The sequence below is a fragment of the Fusarium solani genome, assembly GCF_023522795.1.
Source record: "Fusarium solani strain SB1 chromosome Unknown bctg00000001, whole genome shotgun sequence".
Taxonomy (NCBI): Eukaryota; Fungi; Ascomycota; class Sordariomycetes; order Hypocreales; family Nectriaceae; genus Fusarium; species Fusarium solani.
In genome coordinates, this window is record NW_027072156.1 from 3,224,099 (window position 1) to 3,244,585 (window position 20,487).

Here is a 20,487-nt window from a genome sequence, read left to right on the forward strand (position 1 = left end):
CGAATAGATTTGAGCATATAGAGCGCTTTCTGATGATATCTAGCCGTCTATGTAATCAATCACCCAAGCATTGATGTGCTCGGTGCAAATTTTCCCCCCACAACGCCAAAGAATGAAGGATGAATAAAGAGCCCCAACGCCAGCAAAGTACTCACGTCGACAGCTCCAGGCTTAACCCGTCGCGAACAAGTTGTCTTCGTCTCGGAGGTACTCGCCGCAGTCGGCCTGTCTGAAGCAGGTGATACCAGTGGGATCTAGTCTTCGGGCCTCGGCCGTGCTGCGCGCCGTGACACCAAAGCCCAGGGGCGTGTCGTTCATGCTGTAGACGACGACGCCCTGGTGCTCGGGGCAGTCTTCGGACCAGCGACCGACGTGGGCCTTAACCACGTTGCTGCCGTAGAGGAAGGGCATGGTTCCGTTCTCCTTGACCCAGATCTTGTAGCGGGCGTGCTCGGCGATGATGGGGAGGGCCGTGACGTGCAGGCGAAACTTGCCCGACTTGGTAAACTTGCCTAAAGGATCGGGGCGTTAGCCATTAGCGCAACCTGTGCGAACGGAGAGTACATACCAAGGCAGGTTCCCAGGGACAGAAGCTTGTCGCGGGCAATCGAGGTGGCCAGGTTGGCGATGGACAGGCGCACATAGAAGACGCGATCGCGAACGAGGCGGAAGACGTAGCGGTCGGCGTTGGGGGAATCGTCGAGCGGCGCGATGAGGTTCTTGAGCGAGCTGCCGGTGTAGTTTGCCAGCTTCTCAAAGAGAGTCTGGGTCTCCTTTTCCGTGAGGGGCCGCATGATGTCCGTCGTTGAATGTGTTGTGAAGTGGTGAGTTGGTGATGTTGGATGCTTGGTGTTGAAGCTTAGAAAAAAAGTTCCTCTGGGAGAACTGATAAGGAGCTTATCGGCAAATGTGGGGGGCCGGGGTGGGTACGTACTCGCCGTACTGGATCTTGCTGTTCCACTTTGGACATCTATTACCACTTGAGAATCGAACCAAATTGCGATTCTTGTTTTCCAAGGTTTTGTTGCTAGTTGGGTTTTGATATACATGTTCTGTTACTCATTTGAGAATTAACACCACTATACAGAAACTCTTCATCTTCATCATGGGTGGCCGACCAGAAGGAGACTGACTCTCTGTTCACTTACAAGACTGGTGTAACAACATAACCGTAACACCCTCACAGACTGAGGCGGGATTGCTTTGTTCTATCTTATTGCCATTTGACTAGCTCTGGAACTCTTAAATCTTAATCTCTTTTCTTTCAATGGACTCATCAATTACCATATTCCCCTCCTGTGGCTCTGCCGAGGGTGTCTTGTGAAGAGCTGACCTTGCAGCGCTCGAAATCAACTCGACCTGCTACATTTTATTTCTCGTGCACATTTACCAAAACACTCCGACATGCTTGTTTCACTCGTTGCTTATACACACCAAGTCCCTAGGGCTTGAACATGCGTCCTTTCGCTTCCAATTCTCACGGGTCTATCATGATCATTATCGTGGATACCCTCATCCATGTGGCCGGTTCCTCCTTGGGACTGACTGCGCAATCTCATAAAATATATACTGCCATTGTAACAGTGAGATTCTCTCACAATCTATGTCTGCGACTGGCAGCGAATCACGACAAAAGACCATGTCAAAAGGAGCATTCATACAATGGAACCACTCTATTATACTCGTGGCCTAGATTCTATTTAACATCTGATCTACAAAACAGCAACTACTATATAACACTCTGGCTTTCTGATACTTGACAAACATCATGTTGATGATTAGACACTATAACAACATCCAGCTAACACCCTCCCCCAGCCCCCCAATCGTCGAGGGTAGACACCTGACCCAAATAACAGCCCCCAAGCAATTACCGGTTAAAGAGAATTTGGGTGGAATTTCCAACGCAAAGTTGCACTTTGGAAGGCTCAAAATTGAGCCTCTGTCTATTCACTGGGTACTAATCGTATGCCTCACCCATTCAACTGTTCTGGGTGATGAACACATAAAGGACATCCTCGGAAATAACATTCAGATATTAAACATATTGGGCAGGGTTAGTGCGAATGATTTGATAGCCGGCTCTTTCATCTTGAGTTGAGTAGCAATGAATCCATGTTGATAATGCTCTGAAGTTTGATGAACGATGAAGCCATCACGAAGAGTGGGGGCAGTTAGCAACATGAATATCAGTCCTTCACATTCTCTATACAGAGAACGATCCATCTAGGTAAAATTGCAAGGCATTCTAGACGCTCAAATTCTCTCTTGCTTACGGATGGGGTCCTGTCGAGCACATTTTGTGGTAGTTGGGCAATCACTTCTAACATTTTGCAATTTCTGAGTAGCTAGGACTTAGTCCCACATATGCTCTTGATTGATTTTGGATTTTAAACCGCCTCTAATTCGAGGGCTGGTTTTCTCCCTAAGAACCTCAAAATGATACTTGAAGGCGCCCAACGTCCAGGAGAGATTGATAAGACAGGTACGGGTACCATGGAGCGGGGACCAAGGTACCTGCGAGAGCTCCCCCACCAAACCCCACCACCACCAGACCCTTCCAAACCTGGAGGTACCTTGGACTGTAAAGCTTCATCTTGAAACAAGCACCTTGTCTCCATCTGCGGCACTTCGCATCCTCCATCGCCCAGCCGCTACCGCTCCGTAACCGCTCGCCCAATATGAATCACATCACCGACATCAACGAACCCTACCCAACTCCCGAGGCTATCGCCGCGGCCACCAGCACCCACAACCAGGGCCGATTCCGCATCTCGACACGCAAGCTCCCCATCTCAAAGGCCGGCGTGATAGACTCCCTCACCGACAAGATCGGCATCCCCATGCCTGAGATGATCTTTGGCGAGAACCTCGTCTCCCTCGAGCACGTGCCCTCGGGCTGGTCCGTCAGCTTCAACACCCCCGACGCGCTCGACGCCGTTGACAAGACGGATCGCCACATGCTCAAGGTCGCCTACGCCCGGGATTGGGAGAGCACACGGGAGGGGACCACACAGGGGATCAAGGAGGTTGTCAAGCCTTATGACTGGAGCTACTCGACGACATACACCGGCACGCTGGCCCTAGGAGCCCAGCAGTTTGCGCCCACGGACCAGGCTATCCCCATTGAGCTTCTCAAGCGCCGGGACCCCATGATCTTCTTTGACGAGGTCATGCTGTACGAGAGCGAGCTCGACGACAATGGCATCTCCATCTTCAGCGTCAAGGTGCGCGTGCACGAGAAGCGCATGCTTCTGCTGTGCCGGCTGTTCATGCGCCTGGACAATGTCATCTTGCGGATACGTGACACCCGCATCTATGTCGACTTTGAGACTGATACTGTCCTTCGCGAGTACTCTGCTCAAGAGGAGAGCTTTGCGAATGTTAAGAGGGTGAGTGCATTTGACTGACCACTTTGACTGCCAGTGAAGCCAAGAGTTGCTAACTGTCAATCTGTAGAAACTCTTCATGTCTGGCAGATTGCCCGACGATATTACCATTGCCCTGCGCGATCCTAATGTGCTGGCGCCGCTACTGCCTCTAGTAGAGCAGCGGACAGAGGCTGTTAAGCTCAGCACATGAGATGATATTCAAGTATATCAGTATTTCGATCACGGTGTTGGGCGTTGGTGGTTGGTTGCTTCAGTCACGGCATCAGCTGGGAGCGAGATGATCTGACTTGATAAAAATGAATTTGTTTTGGATTCCAATAAAGCCAGCAGCATTTTGCTTCTTTAAACACGGCCGGCCTTTACATTTGGTTTGGCCTTGTTTGCTCAACCACCGAGACAACCCCCCCTGACCCCGAAGAAACGTGATACATGCCATAAACGACCATCATTTCGGACCCTTCATGATGAAAAAAAGACAAGACCAACACCCTGCGTAACTCCACATGTTTTACTTCGCTAACACGAACCGCTCCAAAGCCCTAACGCCCTCCCAGAGCCTACTCGCTACCAAGAGAAACTTCGACGATGCCGCAAACAAGCCTCCTTCATAGAGCCGTTCAGAGGTCAACGAGGCACCGACTTCTCTGGCCCCATGAATCATAACCTCGCGTAAGGGGGTGCTTGGGTCGGATACGATATCCATGTCATCAACACCCGCCTCTGCATAGCAACTCGACAGTTGACAAAAAAGATGTGTCACTCTGAACAGAAGACAAGCAAACTGTCCTGTCACCGTCCCTCTGGAGATGCTGAAGCCGGTTAGGGACCACAGCAGTTTCTTTCCCCTGCCTTTGCTTGCTCGTGCCTCATCGTGCACCCGGCGGTGACGAGCTCTGCGTAACCTCCTCATAGTCAAGCTCCCACCTGTCCACTTCCTTGAACTTCTTGACTGCCTGTCTCAGCTCATCTGCAGACGGCATGTTTGAGCTCTCGCCGCTTCCGTCACCATCGAATGTATCATCTGGGAGCGGTTGGAACTGGCTGCGGTCGTGCTCATCGTTGTCACTGCCTTGCTCCTCGCCCTCGTTCTCCTTATCTGACGAGCGCCGGGAGTAGGTCTGCTGATTCCGCCCCTTGGACTTGTTGGAGGCTGCCTGCCTGCCCTTTGGAGCCTGCGCTGAGCGTCCGCCCCGTGAGCCTGGTCGACTGGCTTGTCTCCTCCGGGTCGTCCGGCTATCCACATACGAGAGCTCATCCTCGCCCTGCGGCATCTCTGATGTGTCGTACTCTTCATCGCTCTCCAGTCCCAAGGGGTCCCGCTGCTTCTTGTACCGGCGCTTCGGGAGTAGGTTGGTGAGATCGGCGGTTGTGAGCTTAGGAGAGGGTTGTCTCCGAGTGGCGGCCCGGCCTCTGGTTTTGGTTGCCCGTGTCTCGGCGTAGTTGGGTGAGTGTGTCAGCGAAGGGGGAGAAGAGACGTCTGAGAAGTTGTCGGCTCGAGGTGGTGTGGCAACGGATGGTCTCCGTCGTCGCTTTGCGAGGGTATGGATATCTGGCCAAACGTCGTTACCCTCTTCTGAATCGCTGCTGGCAGGGGGTGCCATGATCTCTTCATCGTTGATTGGCGTGACAGGTCGATCGGGGAGAACGGGCGAAGGACCAAGTGGTGACGAGAGGGAAGAGAGTGAAGAGTCGCTTGCGCTATCATCAACAAGATCGATCTCGCTTGCAGCTCTTACTTCCTCCTCCTGTTGTTCCTCTTCGTGGTCTTCTTCCTCTTGCTCCACATCAACGCGCGACATCTTCTCCGGCCTATCGCTACTCGGCACCGCATCCTCGCTCTTGCGCTTTCTGCGCCTCGGCCCCGTCGACGCCTCTGGAGTAGCCTCACGCTCAGCCTCGAGCTCAGATTCGGGTTGGGTCCTCCGTCTGTTGTTGAGCGGTGTCGACTCGGCCTCGGGCAGAAATTCCTCCTCGTCCTCGCTCTCCGAATCAGGCTCCTGACCCGTCCCAGCCTCTTCCGGTCGGGGCTTCCGCGCGGTCCCCAGGATACTCGGCTCTCGCGCGCGTCGTCTGAAGGCTCCGAAGTGGAGCGTCGAGCTAATGCTGGGCGTGTTGCCGCCGCGACTGCTTGGTCTGATCGGCGGGTCGTTTCGGCCGATGATACTGGATTGACGCGATCTGCGCTTGAAGTTGCTCAGGTTCAGTGATGATGTGTCGGTTGAGCGCATTCCTCCTCGCTCGCCATCGCCATCGCCGTCGAAGCTATCATCGAGATCGCCAAACACGCTGTCCGCCAGATCCAATCCCGTCGTGTCCCTCCGATTCGTGGGCGTGGCTGTAATTCGTCGTCCACCCTCAACCGAGCTGCCCGAGTCTTCATCCGCAGCGTTGTTACCGCTTGCAGAGGTTGGGTCCTCATTGGCCAGCCTGTCGAGCGCCGCATCGCGACGTCGGCTCGTAGCCAGAACCGCCTGCTCGTCAGTCGCGCTAAGGCGGGCACCAGAAGCTCGCGTCGTTCGTCTTCGCCCTCTCTCTGGAGACTTGTCCTGGCGGGGAAGTTCGTTGTCGCTCGGGGCTTCAGCCTCGGGTGTGGGAGATCGCGCAGCAGCTTTCGCAGATTGTGCGGGCGCGCGACGCGCTCGTTTAGGGCGAGGCATTGTTTGATTGTGTGTTGTTTCGGTGTGGAATATGTGCGTCAAGGCCCTTCCGGGATAAATGATTGAGGTGCGGCTGCGACCAGCCTGGAGCTGTCCCAGAGACTCAAGTTTGCACTTTTGGGGGAAGCGGAGGTGCGGCAATGATGATGATATTGAGTGTGCGGGAGAGAAACACGCCAACGGGACGCGACGCGATAAGAGCTGGTACGTACCTTCCGTTAGTGGGTCCACAAAAACACCGGGCGCTTAGACCAAGTCCCGGAGCTTCAATCTCAAGATCGGCGTGGAAGGAGCCGATCGCGCATCAATTCTCGTACCTTGCATTTGGACTCATCCGTCTTATCACGACATAATGTCATCCCCAAGAAACATCCCATCTACTTCTTTTATAAGCGCATTTCTGAAAACGGTATATGTTACACATGCTATGGAGATATCGTGATAAGCCCTAACCGGTCTATCCAAATAGACTTTTCTCTTCATGCCTCTGTTCATACAAGATTCCATTCCCTATCGTACATTTCATAAAAAGACTGGCCGATTTATGTCATTAAATTAGGGCCTGTCCCTTGAACATGCTGTGCTTGACTTCTGCAACCACATCCTTTCTATCATCGTTGCCCACGAGGACGATGCCACGGCCTCGTCGTCCCATTCGTCCGGCACGACCAAGTCGGTGGATAAAGTCAATCGTTGTGTGTGGGACGTCGTAAAGAATAACGTGTCGAACAGCCAATGTGTCGATACCTCTCGAGGCCAGATCCGTGACGACAAGAACCCTTACGTTGGCAAGGGATCGCTGGCGAGATGGACTGGGGGAGTGGGGATCCTCAGAGGCTCGGGGGACGTGAAGGTCTCAAGGACTTCGCCGTGACGTTTCTCAGGGGTATCCCTGTGGAGGGCTTCGGCATTGATACCCTTCTCTCTGAGGTAGGCAGCTAGCTCTTCCGTCTTCTCACGCTCGTTGACAAACACCATGATGCGGCGAACGTCAACTTCACCCTTGACGGGACCCTCGTGGCTCGCAGATTCGCGACCGATCGAGTAGATGGCATCCGCACAGGCAAGATCCTTCTTGTTGCGGTAAGGGTCCTTTGAAACATCAATGACACCAAGTTGAACACGTCGGGGGATGGCGTGAAGATTGGGGGTGGTGATTCGAGTCATCTTAGGGTAGTTGGTGGCGAGGAAGTTGTTGAGCTTTCGAGGGATGGTGGCTGAGCAGCAAACAAACTGCTTCAAGGACGGCGATGCCCGCTCGATGATGCTTGTCGTAACAGGGGCGAAACTTCGGTCAAAGAGCGAGTCTGCCTCATCGACAATCAGATGAGTTACCCGTGAAAGGATGTTGGGATCCGAGTCGGCAATGGATGCCAGAAGATGGGGAGTTGAGACGATGATATCAACGCCCCTTGGTCCGTACAGGTTGCGCTGGATCTGCTGCGGCTTCAGATCAGATGACAAGAGCTCCGTCTTGAACTTGGCCACATGAGATATCGACTTGGACACCTTTGTAACCTGGTGGGCGAGCTCCGCCGTCGGGACAAGCACAACAACCTTGGGACGAGCCATCGTGGGGTGAGGCTCGTCAAAGGCCTTGTATTTGGACTTGCTCGCCAATTGCCGCTCCTTCTCAGCCTCCCACCGCTCCCTGTAAGCCTTGATCTCAGGGTCCTCCGCTTCCGCCATCTTCAAAGCGTCAATGGCTGGAAGAAGGTAGGCAAGAGTCTTTCCAGAGCCCGTCTCAGCGGCGAGCAGAAAAGACCTCATCTCGGTCGAGGGTCTCTTCGGATCCAAGGGCCCCTTCTGTCCCAGGAGGGCGGGGATTGCGAGTCTTTGGACGGGCGTCGGCTTGATGTCGGTCATGCCCTTGAAGAGCTCATCGTTGACAGCCGCCTGGAGGACGGGGATGAGGTCGAAGTTGTCGAATGACTCGTACTCGGTCATGGTTTCCTTCAGAATCGTGCGCTTTCCATATGAGACGGTAGCTAGGGCGCGCTGCATCTTGAGCGCCTTTCGATCGTCTCCGTCCCTGTCCCTCGAGCCTCGTCTACCATCTCTTTCCCTATCTCTTCCCTTGCCTCCTTTCGCATCCAAAGCACGCTGCCGTCCGGCCCTCCGAGCGGGATCGACGTTGGCATAAGTCCGGTTCATGCCACCAAAGGGGCCTGGGGCGTCTCGGCGTCTTCGTCGGTCATCTCGAGATGGTGGTGCTTCGTCAACTCGGTCAGAGAGAACCATGCGAGAGGGGCGAGCCTTTGCGCGTTGTGACAGAAAGCGCTGGGCTAGGCATGGTTGCAATGGCGCTCGAATCGCGGTAGCCGGGCGCGCCGTGAATAGGCAAAGCGAACAAATTGAGTTCGCTGCCACGCGCTGCATCGTGACGGAGAATTGATGTTTGTCTGTTGCTCGTCTGTACTCAGGTGGGTAGGCGGGCAGGCAGTAGGTTTTTTTCTTACAAGGTCGGTCATCGGAGTTTTTTCGCCGATGAGTGGCAAGGTACGTACCCCAGTTGAATCCTGCATTCGACAGTCAACTTCAGAAAATTAACGGCTTCACGTTGAAAACAAATTCAAGATAAGTTAAAGATAAAATAATGAGATGTAGCTCCGATTCTCCTTGCAAGTTGCATACCTAGGTTATGTGAGTTGTCCGTTCGACCCGACCCTCCTACCGAAACTTCGTTTGCGCCATTCCAATTGATTCCCACCGCCAAAGGCCAAACCAAACTTTGACCCTTTCATATTATCCCCTTAACTATATTATACCTCCAAGCCAGCATGACAATCACCATTGAATCGCATGGCTGGCCTACTAATCAGAAGTTTGCCACCATCCTATTCCAATAGCGACTGCGAGCGCCCCGGTCGTAACGATCCTGTTCATCAGTCAGCCAAATTCTTCTCCGGGCTTTATTCTACTCACATGGGTAGTACACTCCCGCGGGAGCTTCGAGACGGCTCTCCAGCGGGCGATGCCCCATTAGGCGCTTTCCCCCTTTCCGAGGCCGAAGCAATGGGCTCGTCTTGAGATGGGGGATCAAGTGTTGGCTTTGAGCTTGTGGGGGTTTGGTCTTCCACGGATTTGTCCGCTTGGCCTTCAGCCTCCTGGGCACTTGCAGCTGGTGACGTCTCATCCGCAGCGGCAATGCTCAGACCCGTGCCGGAGTGACCATTCTGGGCCTCATAACTTTCAACTTGAGACACTGACAAGCTTTCGTTCTTCTCTTTGGGCTTTACCTCTGAGGTTTTCAACACCACAGCTTCATCTTCCTCGCTGGGAGGTGACTTGAAGCCAGCATCTGTCCCCTTGGGATTTTTGAGACCGGGTAACGAGACGACAGGGGGGTTCTGGGGCTTTCTGTCACCCTGAGGCTTGGGCTCTTCGGCAATTGAACCCAGGGAGACTGCCGATCGAGTCCTTCCAAAGCTGCTGTGGGACAATCTACTTTCTCGCCTCCGAGTAGTTGTGGGGCTCAATGGGGCAGGAGACAGGCTCAATTCATCGGCCGAGTCGAGGCTGGTTCTTCTCGAAGAAACCACACGAGGCGAGGACGGGATGTCGTCAAGGTGGGTATGATCCTCACCGAGGTGAGTTTGGATCGTCCGGAGGGCATCTAAGATCGAGCCACGGTCTGAAGGAAACTTCTCGAGCGTGGGGTCGTTGATGTCGATGTCAGCCATATCATCCTTCTTGAGCTTGTGTTTCGAGTGCTGCTCTGGGCTATTGCTCGCACTCGGAACAGCCTCATGGTCCGAGTCGCCCTCTCCGAAATCATAGGCACCCAAGCATTCGTGCGCAAACAGAGGCATCTTTATATCATCGGGTTCATCCTTGGTATTGTCAGCTGCCTGAGAGGTCGGGGCCGGCTGCGTGTCATGTTTCACGTTGATCGCTGGGGTGTTGAGGCCAGCGGGAGCGATCTGCTCCTCGGTGGAAGGCTCGGGGACGTTCAATAAGTTGTTCTGGTTCCCGGAATCGTCGGTTACTGTAGTCACATATCGTCAGACAAGCCAATTGCATGATGGATCGGATGCAACTCGCCGATGGGATAGTTTTCGGCCAGAACCCACCAGTCGCCATGTCCTATGCGGAGCTTGAACTGGTAGTCCTGGTGCGCCTCGACTGTGACCTTGGATCGGAAAGTGTGCTCTCCGTCCTCACCAGTGGTGAATTCCATCTCTTGAAGCTCCCATTGTGGATCGGAGAAGGAGCCGGCGAGGAAAATGGGGGGTGAAGTTCCAGGCTTTCTGTAGGTGATGGTGGAGGTGATCTTGGGCGACATTGTAGGGTGTGATGGGGTTCCTCTATGGCGGGAGCGACACGGAAGAGGTTGCGAGTAGTCGCACAACTCAATCTCGGAGTGGGAATATCGAGTCGCAGCAGAGCTCTAGGAGCGAAAGATAGGTTAAAGGAGGAAATGGCATTAGCGATGATGTCGTTTTGCGCTGGAATCGAACGATACTAGAGGTAGGTAGGCAGGGATGCGCGAAGGGACTGGACGGGTTGGGATATTCTGGGTATGTACTGTATTGTACTGTACGAAGCAAGGAAAGGTCCTTGACGGATAACGCATGGCAGCTGCCGGCGGGTGACGCGTCGATAGCTACGAGGTAGGCACGAAGTCAAACCTGACTCAGATCTACAACTGGACTAGGTACAGTGTCCAACCCCGCACCCGTCAGAGCGGCGGTCTGGTGCTGTCAAGGCGACGTCGATACAAAGTCTTGCGCCTCCAAAGACAGTGCCACCCGACAGCTTCCAAGGGAGAAGAGAGAATGCATCATTTTGAGGTCAAGGCGGGCCAGGAGGTGGTCTGTGCGCCCCCGCATTCCACCATCTCGAGCTCCATCTCGGTCATGATATGATGGACCAATGGGTTTGTCAAAGGGCATTCCGATATTTGAGGGTTGATGATGGAGGTGGTCATGTAGATTAGCATATATAGCATATATATCGCATCTTGTTGTGACCCACGTACCTAGACTTGTTGTACTGTTGAAAGTGTAAGTGCAGGAAGAGATCTCACAGATGTGAATCTACACTCCACCGCCTGTTTTTGGGCGTCAGCCAACTCTTGTCAAGACCTCTCCGAGCACAACACACCGTCTTTCTTTGGCCAAAGCGTCGGCCGAGATTGTTATCATTGCAAGTCGAAAACGCCGGAAGGGCTTTCTCTCGGTCATGGAAACTTCGGAAGCCGTGTGGCGGTCCGAGTCCGGTTCCACGGCCTGACAAGTGCATGATGGGGTGGATAGCTTCCCAGAGAATCGCCTTGCTTTTGTCGCTGGCCTGTTGCATAGGTAGGTAGTATTAACACACACAAACATTATAAAGCATCATATCATGGCAGCGAAATGGTCTGAATAGGTCTACCTGTTCTTATGCATAGTAGCCCACCACGTTGGTACCTTTGAGCACTTGATTGTGTAGGCAAGTCGTCCGAAGCAGCAAAGAGCCATGTTGGAGTAAACGCATGCGTCTTGAGGCCAAGGGAAACCAACATGAACCGTGCGCCCCCGCACTTCCAAGCTAGAGCTCATGATATCACCACCTTGATGCCTTCTCTCTTCGGCGTGGTCCAGGTCTGCGGTGGTTTGGCATCAAACAAACAACCAGACAATCATGAGCATGATCATGATCATGTCCTCGTACGTCGTTTCCGGCATTTGAGGCTCACTACCGGCCTCTATCTGATTGGCCTCCAAAGGAAAGGATTCTAAGCCAAACGCTGTCTGTACTCCACTGCCTACCTTATCCACCAAAGAGTGCCGCCTTCGTCTGATAACGACGGGAGTCGGGCATCTCCCTATTACAGCCAATGGCATGGTCACCTTCCGTATCGCCCATCAACCTCACCGCACATGTTGAAATTCTCCCTCTTTTCCTCTCCTGGAATCTATTTACAGTTGATCATGATAGGTTTGCTTGTCTGTGTCTCAATGCTCAGTGCCCCCACTCATGAGAATTGGAAATGACGCTAAAACGGGCACTCCGACCCCACGCCGGAAGCGGCTCTAAAGTGGTTGAAGATGAGAGGCCACCTGCAGTCACCAAGGAAACGACGGCCCAGATATTGGCCATATTACCTATGTTGACAGATTCATACATTCCTCATGTGATATATTTATGAGTGCTTTCATTTATCGTCCCATTGAAGCTGAGAACTCTCAGTTGACAAGTAGGTACGTACCTCTAGTTTCATTGCGAACGGCTTGACTCTCCTCAGGCCCCACTCTCCGGAAAGTGGATGCAGGGACCCAACTCATCCAGGACAGAAAAAAACACCTCCAGCGATTTTTGGTGGAGGCCAAACCAAACTCTGACCTCATCGATCGCAACCCACGCTTGAGCGCATGCTGTAGCATCGTTCCAGTCTGTTTCAGAGCCCCGGCCTCTCTATTCTATTGTGTATTTCCTTTTCTCTACTTCTGCCTCGGTCCCTTCCGTCTGCTCTTTGAGCGCCGCCAGGCAACCATCGATCCATAGATTCGTTTCGACTGGGCACCGTGAACTTCGCAGCTCCAGCACAGCCATCACATCGCACGAGCGTGTCCTCTCACAGCTTCCAGCCATGTCTATTCCGCCTCAACTCATTCGCGTCAAGCGAAAGCGCGACGATGAGTCGCCTGTGACTTTCCTCCGTATGGTCTTCCCCTTCTCCGTGCCTTCGCTATCGCGGTATCTTACTCTGAGCAGAGTTTGACGAGGGCGCGAAGCGCCATCGAACTGGCAGTAATTGGGTCTACCAGAGGCGACATGCCGATCCCCAATCTCCCACCGAAGCCCCTGCGAGATCCTTTCACGATGTCAAACCCATCATCCATGTGTCCGGCCCCGATGGTGACGCTCCTCGGACAAAGGCAAAGGTCGCTGTCAAGGCATCGGATCCTACTAGCATCGCCTCTACGTTGAACACGGCACCCGCCGATGACTCCAAACTCGCCGAGCCACGACGTTTCCACATATCAAAGAAGATGATGATGACGGCTACCGGAAACCAGTCTTCCATCCCCGGCATGAAGAAAAAGGGGCGTTACGGACCCGCCGTGTTCGTTGAGCGAGGTCGTGTCAAGGCCAGCCAGCGAGCTTCACGAGCTCTTGAGGCAATGCGCGCATCTGCAACGCCGCCGCCCGACCAGCAGCAGCAAGATGTAGCTGTGGCAGTAGATCAAAAGGCAACGGAGCCGCGCTTGAAGAAACCAGGAGTGAGGAGTAGACAACGCTCTCCTATGCCGGATCCCAATGCGCGGGCCCCTCTGCCGGCCTCCGCCATGAACCCCCATAACCAGGACATGTCGATGATCGCGGCTGACATGAACGACTGGGTCATGAAGGAAATCGGCGCAAACCTCCAGCAGATGGAGAACGAGAAGCGCAAGGCAGTGCAACACAGGTTCAAGCCAAAAACCCCGACAAAAAGTTATGCTGAACGCCATCCAGATGTCGTGGCCAGTACCCCTGAGCCCAACCAGATGGATACAGCCATGAGCGACGTGAGTGATATGGATGATGATGACTGGGTTATTGAGGAATACGTCCGTGTTCCTGCACATGCCATGATGGTCAACGTGGCACCAGCAGATGTCGGTGTTTTGGTTCTTGATGGAGAGGAGGATAACACCCTGTTCTTTGGCCCTGAGAACGACGAAGACGAGGAGCTTGACGAGGACGACGAGGACGAAAATGGTATGTTGCTATTTCTGGATGAGACCCCCCATTGTCTTTAAAAAGGCTAACGGAGCAAACTTGTCAGCCGAGAACTACTACACGGCGGATTACCCCGAAGACGAGGTAGAGTCAGATGATGAGTATGGACGGCGCCCATACGGCTACCGCAACGGGAACGCATCCGACGACGAGGAGTTTGACAACATGGACTACGATGATGATGACGATGACATGGTCTTGGAGGGAAACGGCGACGACGATGCCACCATGGCCCGCATCAAAAACTACATGAGACGCAGCCATGCCTTTCAATAGAACGGCATCCGTACTGTGCTATAGATTTTGAGGCGTCACACTTTGGTCCCCCTTGTTCCCCTCGATCAACGACTAAATTTGGCCCGTGCAACAAATGCAACTCCATCTGCGAGAGCACAACCAACATCCAACCCGATATATATCTCGGACAAAGCAACTCAGCTCGCCATGCAAGCCACAGCGACGGTCCCCTGGAGCCTGACGCCCGCTCCATTCGTTCAGTAGCCGAAAGTGCAGGTCCGCTGCCGACCAACAAACCCGGCAATGTCCTTGATCCGGCATTCCCAGCCTTTCGACTTTTTTCCCTTCCAAGGCTGTAGATTATCACACGGGAGGGGGAGGGGGTTTCCACCACACGCTTCCGAATGTTTGCTCGCGAGGAGCGGGGGCGTCATGGGAATTGCCACTCGCCCAGTACCTCAAGACGAGGACAATGCTTGGCCTGACCCGCCCCAGCAAGCCTGCATCTTCTCTTGCCTTTTCTTGCATTTCGATGAGAGCAGAGCACCAAGCCTCTTCCACACCGGGACCTTGCATCCCCCCTCAAGTGCCCCTCGCCGAGCCCACAGCCACGTACAAACATGTGCACTGAACACGCGAAACGAAACCTTCAGCCCTGCGTAGACAATATGTCCCGTTTCAGCCCTGCACGGCTTCCTTCGACATGTCACGAGGTCTCTCGAGGAGCGGGCTGGCGTTGCAGCCGACAGAAGGCTATGCACATGAGCCTGACCGATGTTTGGATATTGATTCTTCATTCAACTCGATTTTCAGTAGTCACAGTGGCATCTCAACGGGCACACGGCTGCAAAGGCACAGACATACTGTAGACAAAATAGAATATGAATAAGATCAATCAATGACATTTTTACATGCTCACTGTGTAGCCTCCAACGCCCTCCCTTGCCCAGCCCGTCATATTCATCCCTCCTCATTAGGTAGTTTTGGATGGTCCATCATGGTCTAGTATACAAACACGTGGGGGAGCAGAGATGAGCACGACGGATATCATCGCCTCTTGCTCACTCACCCCTGTTCGGCCAACGCCAGGCCCAACATGCCCTCCCTGCCATTCATTTCTTTTGCCTCGTCTTGTCTTGACTTGACTTGCTTGTTTTCGTTCTCTCCGTCTCTTCTTGGTACCATTGACAGTCGTTAAATATGTGGGAAACTAAAGGAAAAAAAGACAAAAAGAAAAAGGATGTGCAGTGATAAAGATGTAAGTTAGGTGACAAATGAGAGGTAGTTACATGCGCAAGGGAATGAAAGGTACATGGGATACATGATATTCGTGACTTCGGAACCTCGGTCATATCGGGGAATTTGGTGCAAAAACTCAGGGTAAAAGGAAATCAAAACTTCATTTCGTCAATTGAGCGGGGCCTAGGCCGCTCCGTCTTGGTTATTGTTGGTTGTGTTGATTGTGTTGGCTGCGTAGGTGTGTGTGTGTGTTTGTGTGTGTGTGTGTGTGTGTGTGTGTGTGTGCGTGTGCGTGTGCGTGTGTTGGTGGTAGTTCGTAGCAGATGTTGGTGGCAGCTTCGTTTCCAGACTTGATCTGCCTGCCTACAGCTTCAATCGTCGCTGCTCCTTTCTTCGTCTTCGCTCTCGACGTTCTCGGTATTGCAAGGCTCTCTTCGCGGCTAAGCTAGTGGTTAGCATCGCCAGTTGCAATCATAGAACACAATAGGACTTACCCCAGTCTCGGGCCTTGAGCTTGAGCTCTGGGTCGACCCAGGCGTAATTCACTGCCCGCTCGGGGTACCGCTGGGCAAGCCCGAGCGGCTCCATAGGCTTGTCTTGGCTGTCACGCTCCCGGCACTTGATGCTGACGTGACGAGGCTCGAGGTCGTCCTCGTTGTCGAAGCAGAGCCAGCCGTCCTGATCCCAGATTGGTATGCGCAGATTCATGCGGTAGTACCACGCCTGAAGACCCTGGACGGTGCGCTCGGGGGTGCGGCCAAATCGCGCGGCGAATTCTTGCTTGATGCGCTGCCACTTCATCTTCTTATCGTGCCAAGCGTAAATAATGAAGTCTCCTTCCTCGGTCGTGTACTTCTGGTTGATATGTCTGTTCTCACCCTCGGGCGGTGGGCTCGGGTAACAATCCATGCCTGTTTGTCTCTGCAGAGGTTGGTTCCATGCAACTGTAGCACCGCCAGCTTTTCCGTGAGGGTTGCTGTAGCTGCTGTAGAGACCGTAGTTGTTCTGTAGTGGCTGTCGGCTGTGGTCAACGGCCAGGGTGTATTGATCAAGGCTAGTGATGGTTCCTCGACGAGAAGAAGTATAGCCATCGGTGGCTGGGTCCTCTGAAGGGAAGTCTCTGAAGGACCATGATGGCTCAGATAGATTGAGAGACTTCAGGGGTTGCAGAACGGTAGGATTGCCAAACAGCCCAGATAGTGGGGATGGGGGAGTCCAGGAGCTAACTGGGCCATGCTTTTGAATAAGAGCCTCTACGCCCTCGTCGAATTCCCCTAGACTAGGAAGTCTCACGGGCGAGTCATCACGAGGGGAGTTGAGACGATGGGGTTCCGCAAAGGTCGCGACCTCTTGGGGCTCGGAGTAGATGCCTATCGTCGTTGTTGGATGAAAGAACTTTTCATGTGTTCTGAAGGACTTACCCTCAATCTTAACTCTGGGGCTTCCAGAGTCTGATCCTGGTGGAGTTTGCAATTGCATCGGTCGCTGAGAAGAGACATTTGCTATGGCATCTCCACTAGAGCTCCCTCCGGATTTCGAGGGAGCCCCGACGACATCGAGGAAAGGCTGAATGTTCATATTGACGATGGGCGTTCAGTAAGCAGGCGGTGCGACGAAAGTAATGCACCGGGGCTTTGTTATGATCCAGAGTTGTTTGTTATGATTCAGGCGGAAATGCGATGCCTCTTGAAGGATTCCCTGAAAAGTCGAGGAGGAGCAGGTCGAGACTCTCGGGGTTGGGCAGAGAAGTGCTGTAAGGGCAAAGGTTCGTCCAAACTAGTTACGCCTCGATAGACCAAACTCAGGCAAGGGGCAAAGGGAGAGCCAAGGGCTTAATAAAGAAGGAAGGGAGGGCTTGGGCGGAGAATATTCAAAACTGCGGGTACCTTGTCGAAATATAGCATTCAGAGGGAGGGGCCCTTGCTCTCTTGTACTCAGCTGGCGGATGGGCCGAGACTCGATATCTGTGCAGGGTCAAAGGAAATCTGATCGACTTTGCTAATGCAACCTTTTTCTTCTTCTTCCGTCCGGTACCTGAATCATCGATGATAAGCCGTCCTCATCAAAGGAAGACGGGCCAGGTGATTGTCTCGACTTGCCAAAGAGGTCTGTGTGTCACCCTTGCTCGATACGAAATAGACGCTACCAACAGTCAAGCTTGCAGTTGGGTAGGTAGAGCGCCCCCCTCGAGGGGGAACACCCTCCCCGCCTGCTCGAGCCTCCACCATTGAGGGGACCCAGGTGGGTTTGTTTCGAGGTGCAGATATCAGGTAGGACCGTACGGTACCTGTGGGCACCAGAGACAGCTCCGTAGGTTACTGCAAGTTCAGGGTGCCGCCCCTCCGCCAGACTCTTTTGTCAACGCCTGCCAGTGCTCTCCCGCGACGGGATGATCGGCTTGCTTTGCCATGGCCTTGGCTGCAGGTTGGCCCATCTGTCATCCTTAGTGGAGCACTGGTAGTCGTGTACTGTATGTATGATGCATCCAAGACAACGGCAAGACGTAGGAGCAGCACATCCAGATCCCGTCCCCAGAAGCCGGCACACCCGATGCGAGCAACTCTCCTTGGTGCTACTACACCTGGACTAAACTCATACTGTCAACCCTAACTTGCACAGAAAACAGAGAATGAGGCAAGAAAGGAAACCAGCGAAGAGCGAAGGAGTTTACGCTCGACCCCCGTAGCCTCAAGCCGGAGAGAGGGGCCCGCATAGCCTGTAAGCAAGGGGAAGATAGTTAAGCGGAGGCCCCATCCCTAAGTCAGGGCACACAAGCGAGCCTCACTGTATAATACTGTGCTTTATAGAGCATACTAAGCCCTCGCATTGAAGAATTCGGTCACACAGCCCCTCTCATGTTCAACAATCAACCTGCCTGGCAGCCTGGTCGAAGTTGTGAGTTGCTGAAGGCAACCGCTGTGGACGATGTGCCCCCATCTCAGCCACCCTTGTCCATCTCCTCAATTGGAGTGCCGCGTCAGATTGGCCCAGGTCTCCATTTGACGCACATTAGATCGAACTTGCACTGTCCGGGGCCAACCCTGTCTTCCAGATCCCAGCCAGATCTTGCTCGATTGGCCCGAGATGGGTGCGAGGGGCGTCGGAGCCAGGGTTGAAAGGCCGGGGTTGCCACTGCACTGGGGCGTCCAGCTCTGGCCAATCCAGCGTCACTTGACTGCCATGAGCCGGCTCCCTCGAACAAACTTTGTTTGCCCCAATAGCTCAAACTTGTTGGGTTGTGATGAATGATTGTGTGGCCAGGAACCGTCCTGCTGGGATAGGCTTTGATCGGCTGCTTTTCTGATCAAAACTGGGCGATACTTGCGAAGAGTCCGTGATGCCTCTTGGCTTCACAGAGGAAAGTTGACTGATCAAGTTGGGTGCACGTTTGCTGACAACTTGCACCTCTTCATGGCACAGACAGTACCCTATGTGCCTGGTTCTCAAACTGCAATCTAAATTGACAGCCGCCACCACTGCCACAACAGGTTCAATCTGTCCTGTGGGGACAATGTCGTCGAAACTAGACGAGCGTATGGCCATAGCGGAGGACCTGAATGACTCTGTGGGGCAATAGGCCAATGGTCCGGTTCAATTGTTTCGTCAACTTTCAGGAGCAAGAGCTTCTTGCCTTTTCATTTTTCACAAATTGCAGGGGCATTTGCCTGCCACAGGCATGAAGGAGAGAGGCCAAGGGTAAGCGTGCGCTACCAAACGGCGCTGGACATGGGTATGGGTAGTTGACGACATTGGCCAGACAAGGGGGAGGAGACGGAGTGAGAATAGCATGAAAAGGTATCGGGGGCCAGAATCTGACAGGTATTGTCTTGGAGGTCTTGCTCCGCTTAAGCGCAGACGGCTCATGAGCAGCGAACTACGCCTACGCAGTCCGCCCAGAGGCCTCGACAAGTCACTTGGTCCTAGTAGACGAGTGAGGGCTAAGTCTGCGTGTCTTGATGATGATGCAGGGTCGTCTCGGCTCCAACTTTGGAGGGGGCGCGACCGTAGCGCCTGGAGAGAAGAAATCCGGTTTAGGAGTGCCATTGTTGACAGGACGAGCCAGGGGTTGGTCTTCGTCGCTGAGCTACCTCTAGCCCATGTGTGTCTCTATTTCCGGTCTTCATCGCGGCAATAGCTCACATCCTAACGCACAGGGAGCCTTGTTGACGGTCCATATCAGGCATGATAATGGGCCAGCGGATGTAGTTTTCCTAGGATCGTTCAGCCAAAGGTAGATGGACAAGCAATGCGAAATCACAATCACAATTTAATGCCTGCAGCTGGTGGCGGCGGGCGAGAGCGGGAAGGGCCACTTACATGCTGTTGCAACATGTATAAGCGCGTAATCGTGCCCGGAGCACCGTCATGGCATCGTAGCATGGAGAGAATCCTGGAAACAGCGTGGTCTCGCAATTGCAAGCCGTGGGGACATGCGGCCGAGCGTCATCGGCTTCTCACATTGACGAACGTGTGCCACCTAGACCCGTGTCACCAACACGGACGACATTGCTTTTGCCTATCCTTGGCTGAAGGGACGGCGGATGGATGCACGTTGGGCCACGCCGCCGCACTCTGCCAACCCCAATTCGGTAGACGGTGCAGAACGGCGCTGGTGCTTGCGGGTGTTGTTGAGTGGTGGTCAGCGGCTTAAGTTGAGAGGTGACTGTTGCATGGCAGGGGCAGGGGCAGCGAATCGATGAGTCAGGTATTGGGGGTCGCCAGCTCAGGCTTGGTGACCGCTGTTTGATGAATCGTCAACAGTCGCAAGGATAGCAGAAGATGAAGTTGGCGTGTCGAAAACGTGAAGCGTCTTGTCAATTCCAGTCAGGAGGCTCTGTGCTTTGCAGCCTGAGGCACTACTGTTAATCTACCTAACCCAAGGGAGGTACAATCCATTCCATTCATTCCACAATATGACTTTCCAAACCTGAAGGAAGGTCCTGCTCGACAAGAACCTGCCATACCTTGGGAATCGAAGCCCTCTCCAATTTCTGACATGGAAGGAGCCAATGCTTATCCTTCCTCATACCTGAAAGCACATGACTGAAGCGCCGGCGTCTGTCGCGCTAGTTGTGACCGTTGGCTGGGTGGTTCATCCTCCTTTTCAACTCCGAAGCTCTTCGGTCGCCACACATCGCATCAGCCAGAATTACCTACTCCGTCCCGAGCTGTCAGGATTGCTTTTTCGACAGCTAAGAAGCGGAACGTGAGAAAAAAAAACTGCCGCTGTCTTTCTTTTTCCTACGATCCTG

The 20,487-nt window shown here is 53.5% G+C and overlaps 7 protein-coding genes across 7 annotated transcripts; 2 read left to right on the forward strand and 5 right to left on the reverse strand.

Annotated features, from left to right (window-relative positions):
• Positions 1-171: 171 nt before the first annotated feature.
• MRS44_003112 (uncharacterized protein) lies at positions 172-794 on the reverse strand (the record flags this gene model as incomplete). Its single annotated transcript, XM_046270596.1, has 2 exons — positions 172-512; positions 569-794. The coding sequence occupies 2 exons, from the start codon at positions 792-794 to the stop codon at positions 172-174; spliced, it is 567 nt and encodes a 188-aa protein (XP_046137222.1).
• Positions 795-2,681: 1,887 nt separating this feature from the next.
• On the forward strand, positions 2,682-3,582 carry MRS44_003113 (uncharacterized protein; the record flags this gene model as incomplete). The annotated part of the gene is made up of 2 exons (XM_046272029.2): positions 2,682-3,392; positions 3,460-3,582. The coding sequence occupies 2 exons, from the start codon at positions 2,682-2,684 to the stop codon at positions 3,580-3,582; spliced, it is 834 nt and encodes a 277-aa protein (XP_046137223.1).
• Positions 3,583-4,258: 676 nt separating this feature from the next.
• On the reverse strand, positions 4,259-6,049 carry MRS44_003114 (uncharacterized protein; the record flags this gene model as incomplete). The annotated part of the gene is made up of 1 exon (XM_065623096.1): positions 4,259-6,049. One exon carries the CDS (start codon positions 6,047-6,049, stop codon positions 4,259-4,261), a length of 1,791 nt encoding a protein of 596 aa, XP_065479168.1.
• A 780-nt stretch (positions 6,050-6,829) lies between these two features.
• On the reverse strand, positions 6,830-8,428 carry MRS44_003115 (uncharacterized protein; the record flags this gene model as incomplete). Its single annotated transcript, XM_065623097.1, has 1 exon — positions 6,830-8,428. One exon carries the CDS (start codon positions 8,426-8,428, stop codon positions 6,830-6,832), a length of 1,599 nt encoding a protein of 532 aa, XP_065479169.1.
• A 435-nt stretch (positions 8,429-8,863) lies between these two features.
• MRS44_003116 (uncharacterized protein) lies at positions 8,864-10,334 on the reverse strand (the record flags this gene model as incomplete). The annotated part of the gene is made up of 3 exons (XM_065623098.1): positions 8,864-8,927; positions 8,975-10,014; positions 10,119-10,334. The coding sequence occupies 3 exons, from the start codon at positions 10,332-10,334 to the stop codon at positions 8,864-8,866; spliced, it is 1,320 nt and encodes a 439-aa protein (XP_065479170.1).
• Positions 10,335-11,553: 1,219 nt separating this feature from the next.
• On the forward strand, positions 11,554-14,035 carry MRS44_003117 (uncharacterized protein; the record flags this gene model as incomplete). Its single annotated transcript, XM_046268327.2, has 4 exons — positions 11,554-11,700; positions 12,426-12,693; positions 12,749-13,738; positions 13,806-14,035. The coding sequence occupies 4 exons, from the start codon at positions 11,554-11,556 to the stop codon at positions 14,033-14,035; spliced, it is 1,635 nt and encodes a 544-aa protein (XP_046137225.2).
• Positions 14,036-15,598: 1,563 nt separating this feature from the next.
• On the reverse strand, positions 15,599-16,813 carry MRS44_003118 (uncharacterized protein; the record flags this gene model as incomplete). The annotated part of the gene is made up of 3 exons (XM_046268328.2): positions 15,599-15,675; positions 15,730-16,605; positions 16,657-16,813. 3 exons carry the CDS (start codon positions 16,811-16,813, stop codon positions 15,599-15,601), a joined length of 1,110 nt encoding a protein of 369 aa, XP_046137226.1.
• Between the last annotated feature and the right edge of the window lie 3,674 nt (positions 16,814-20,487).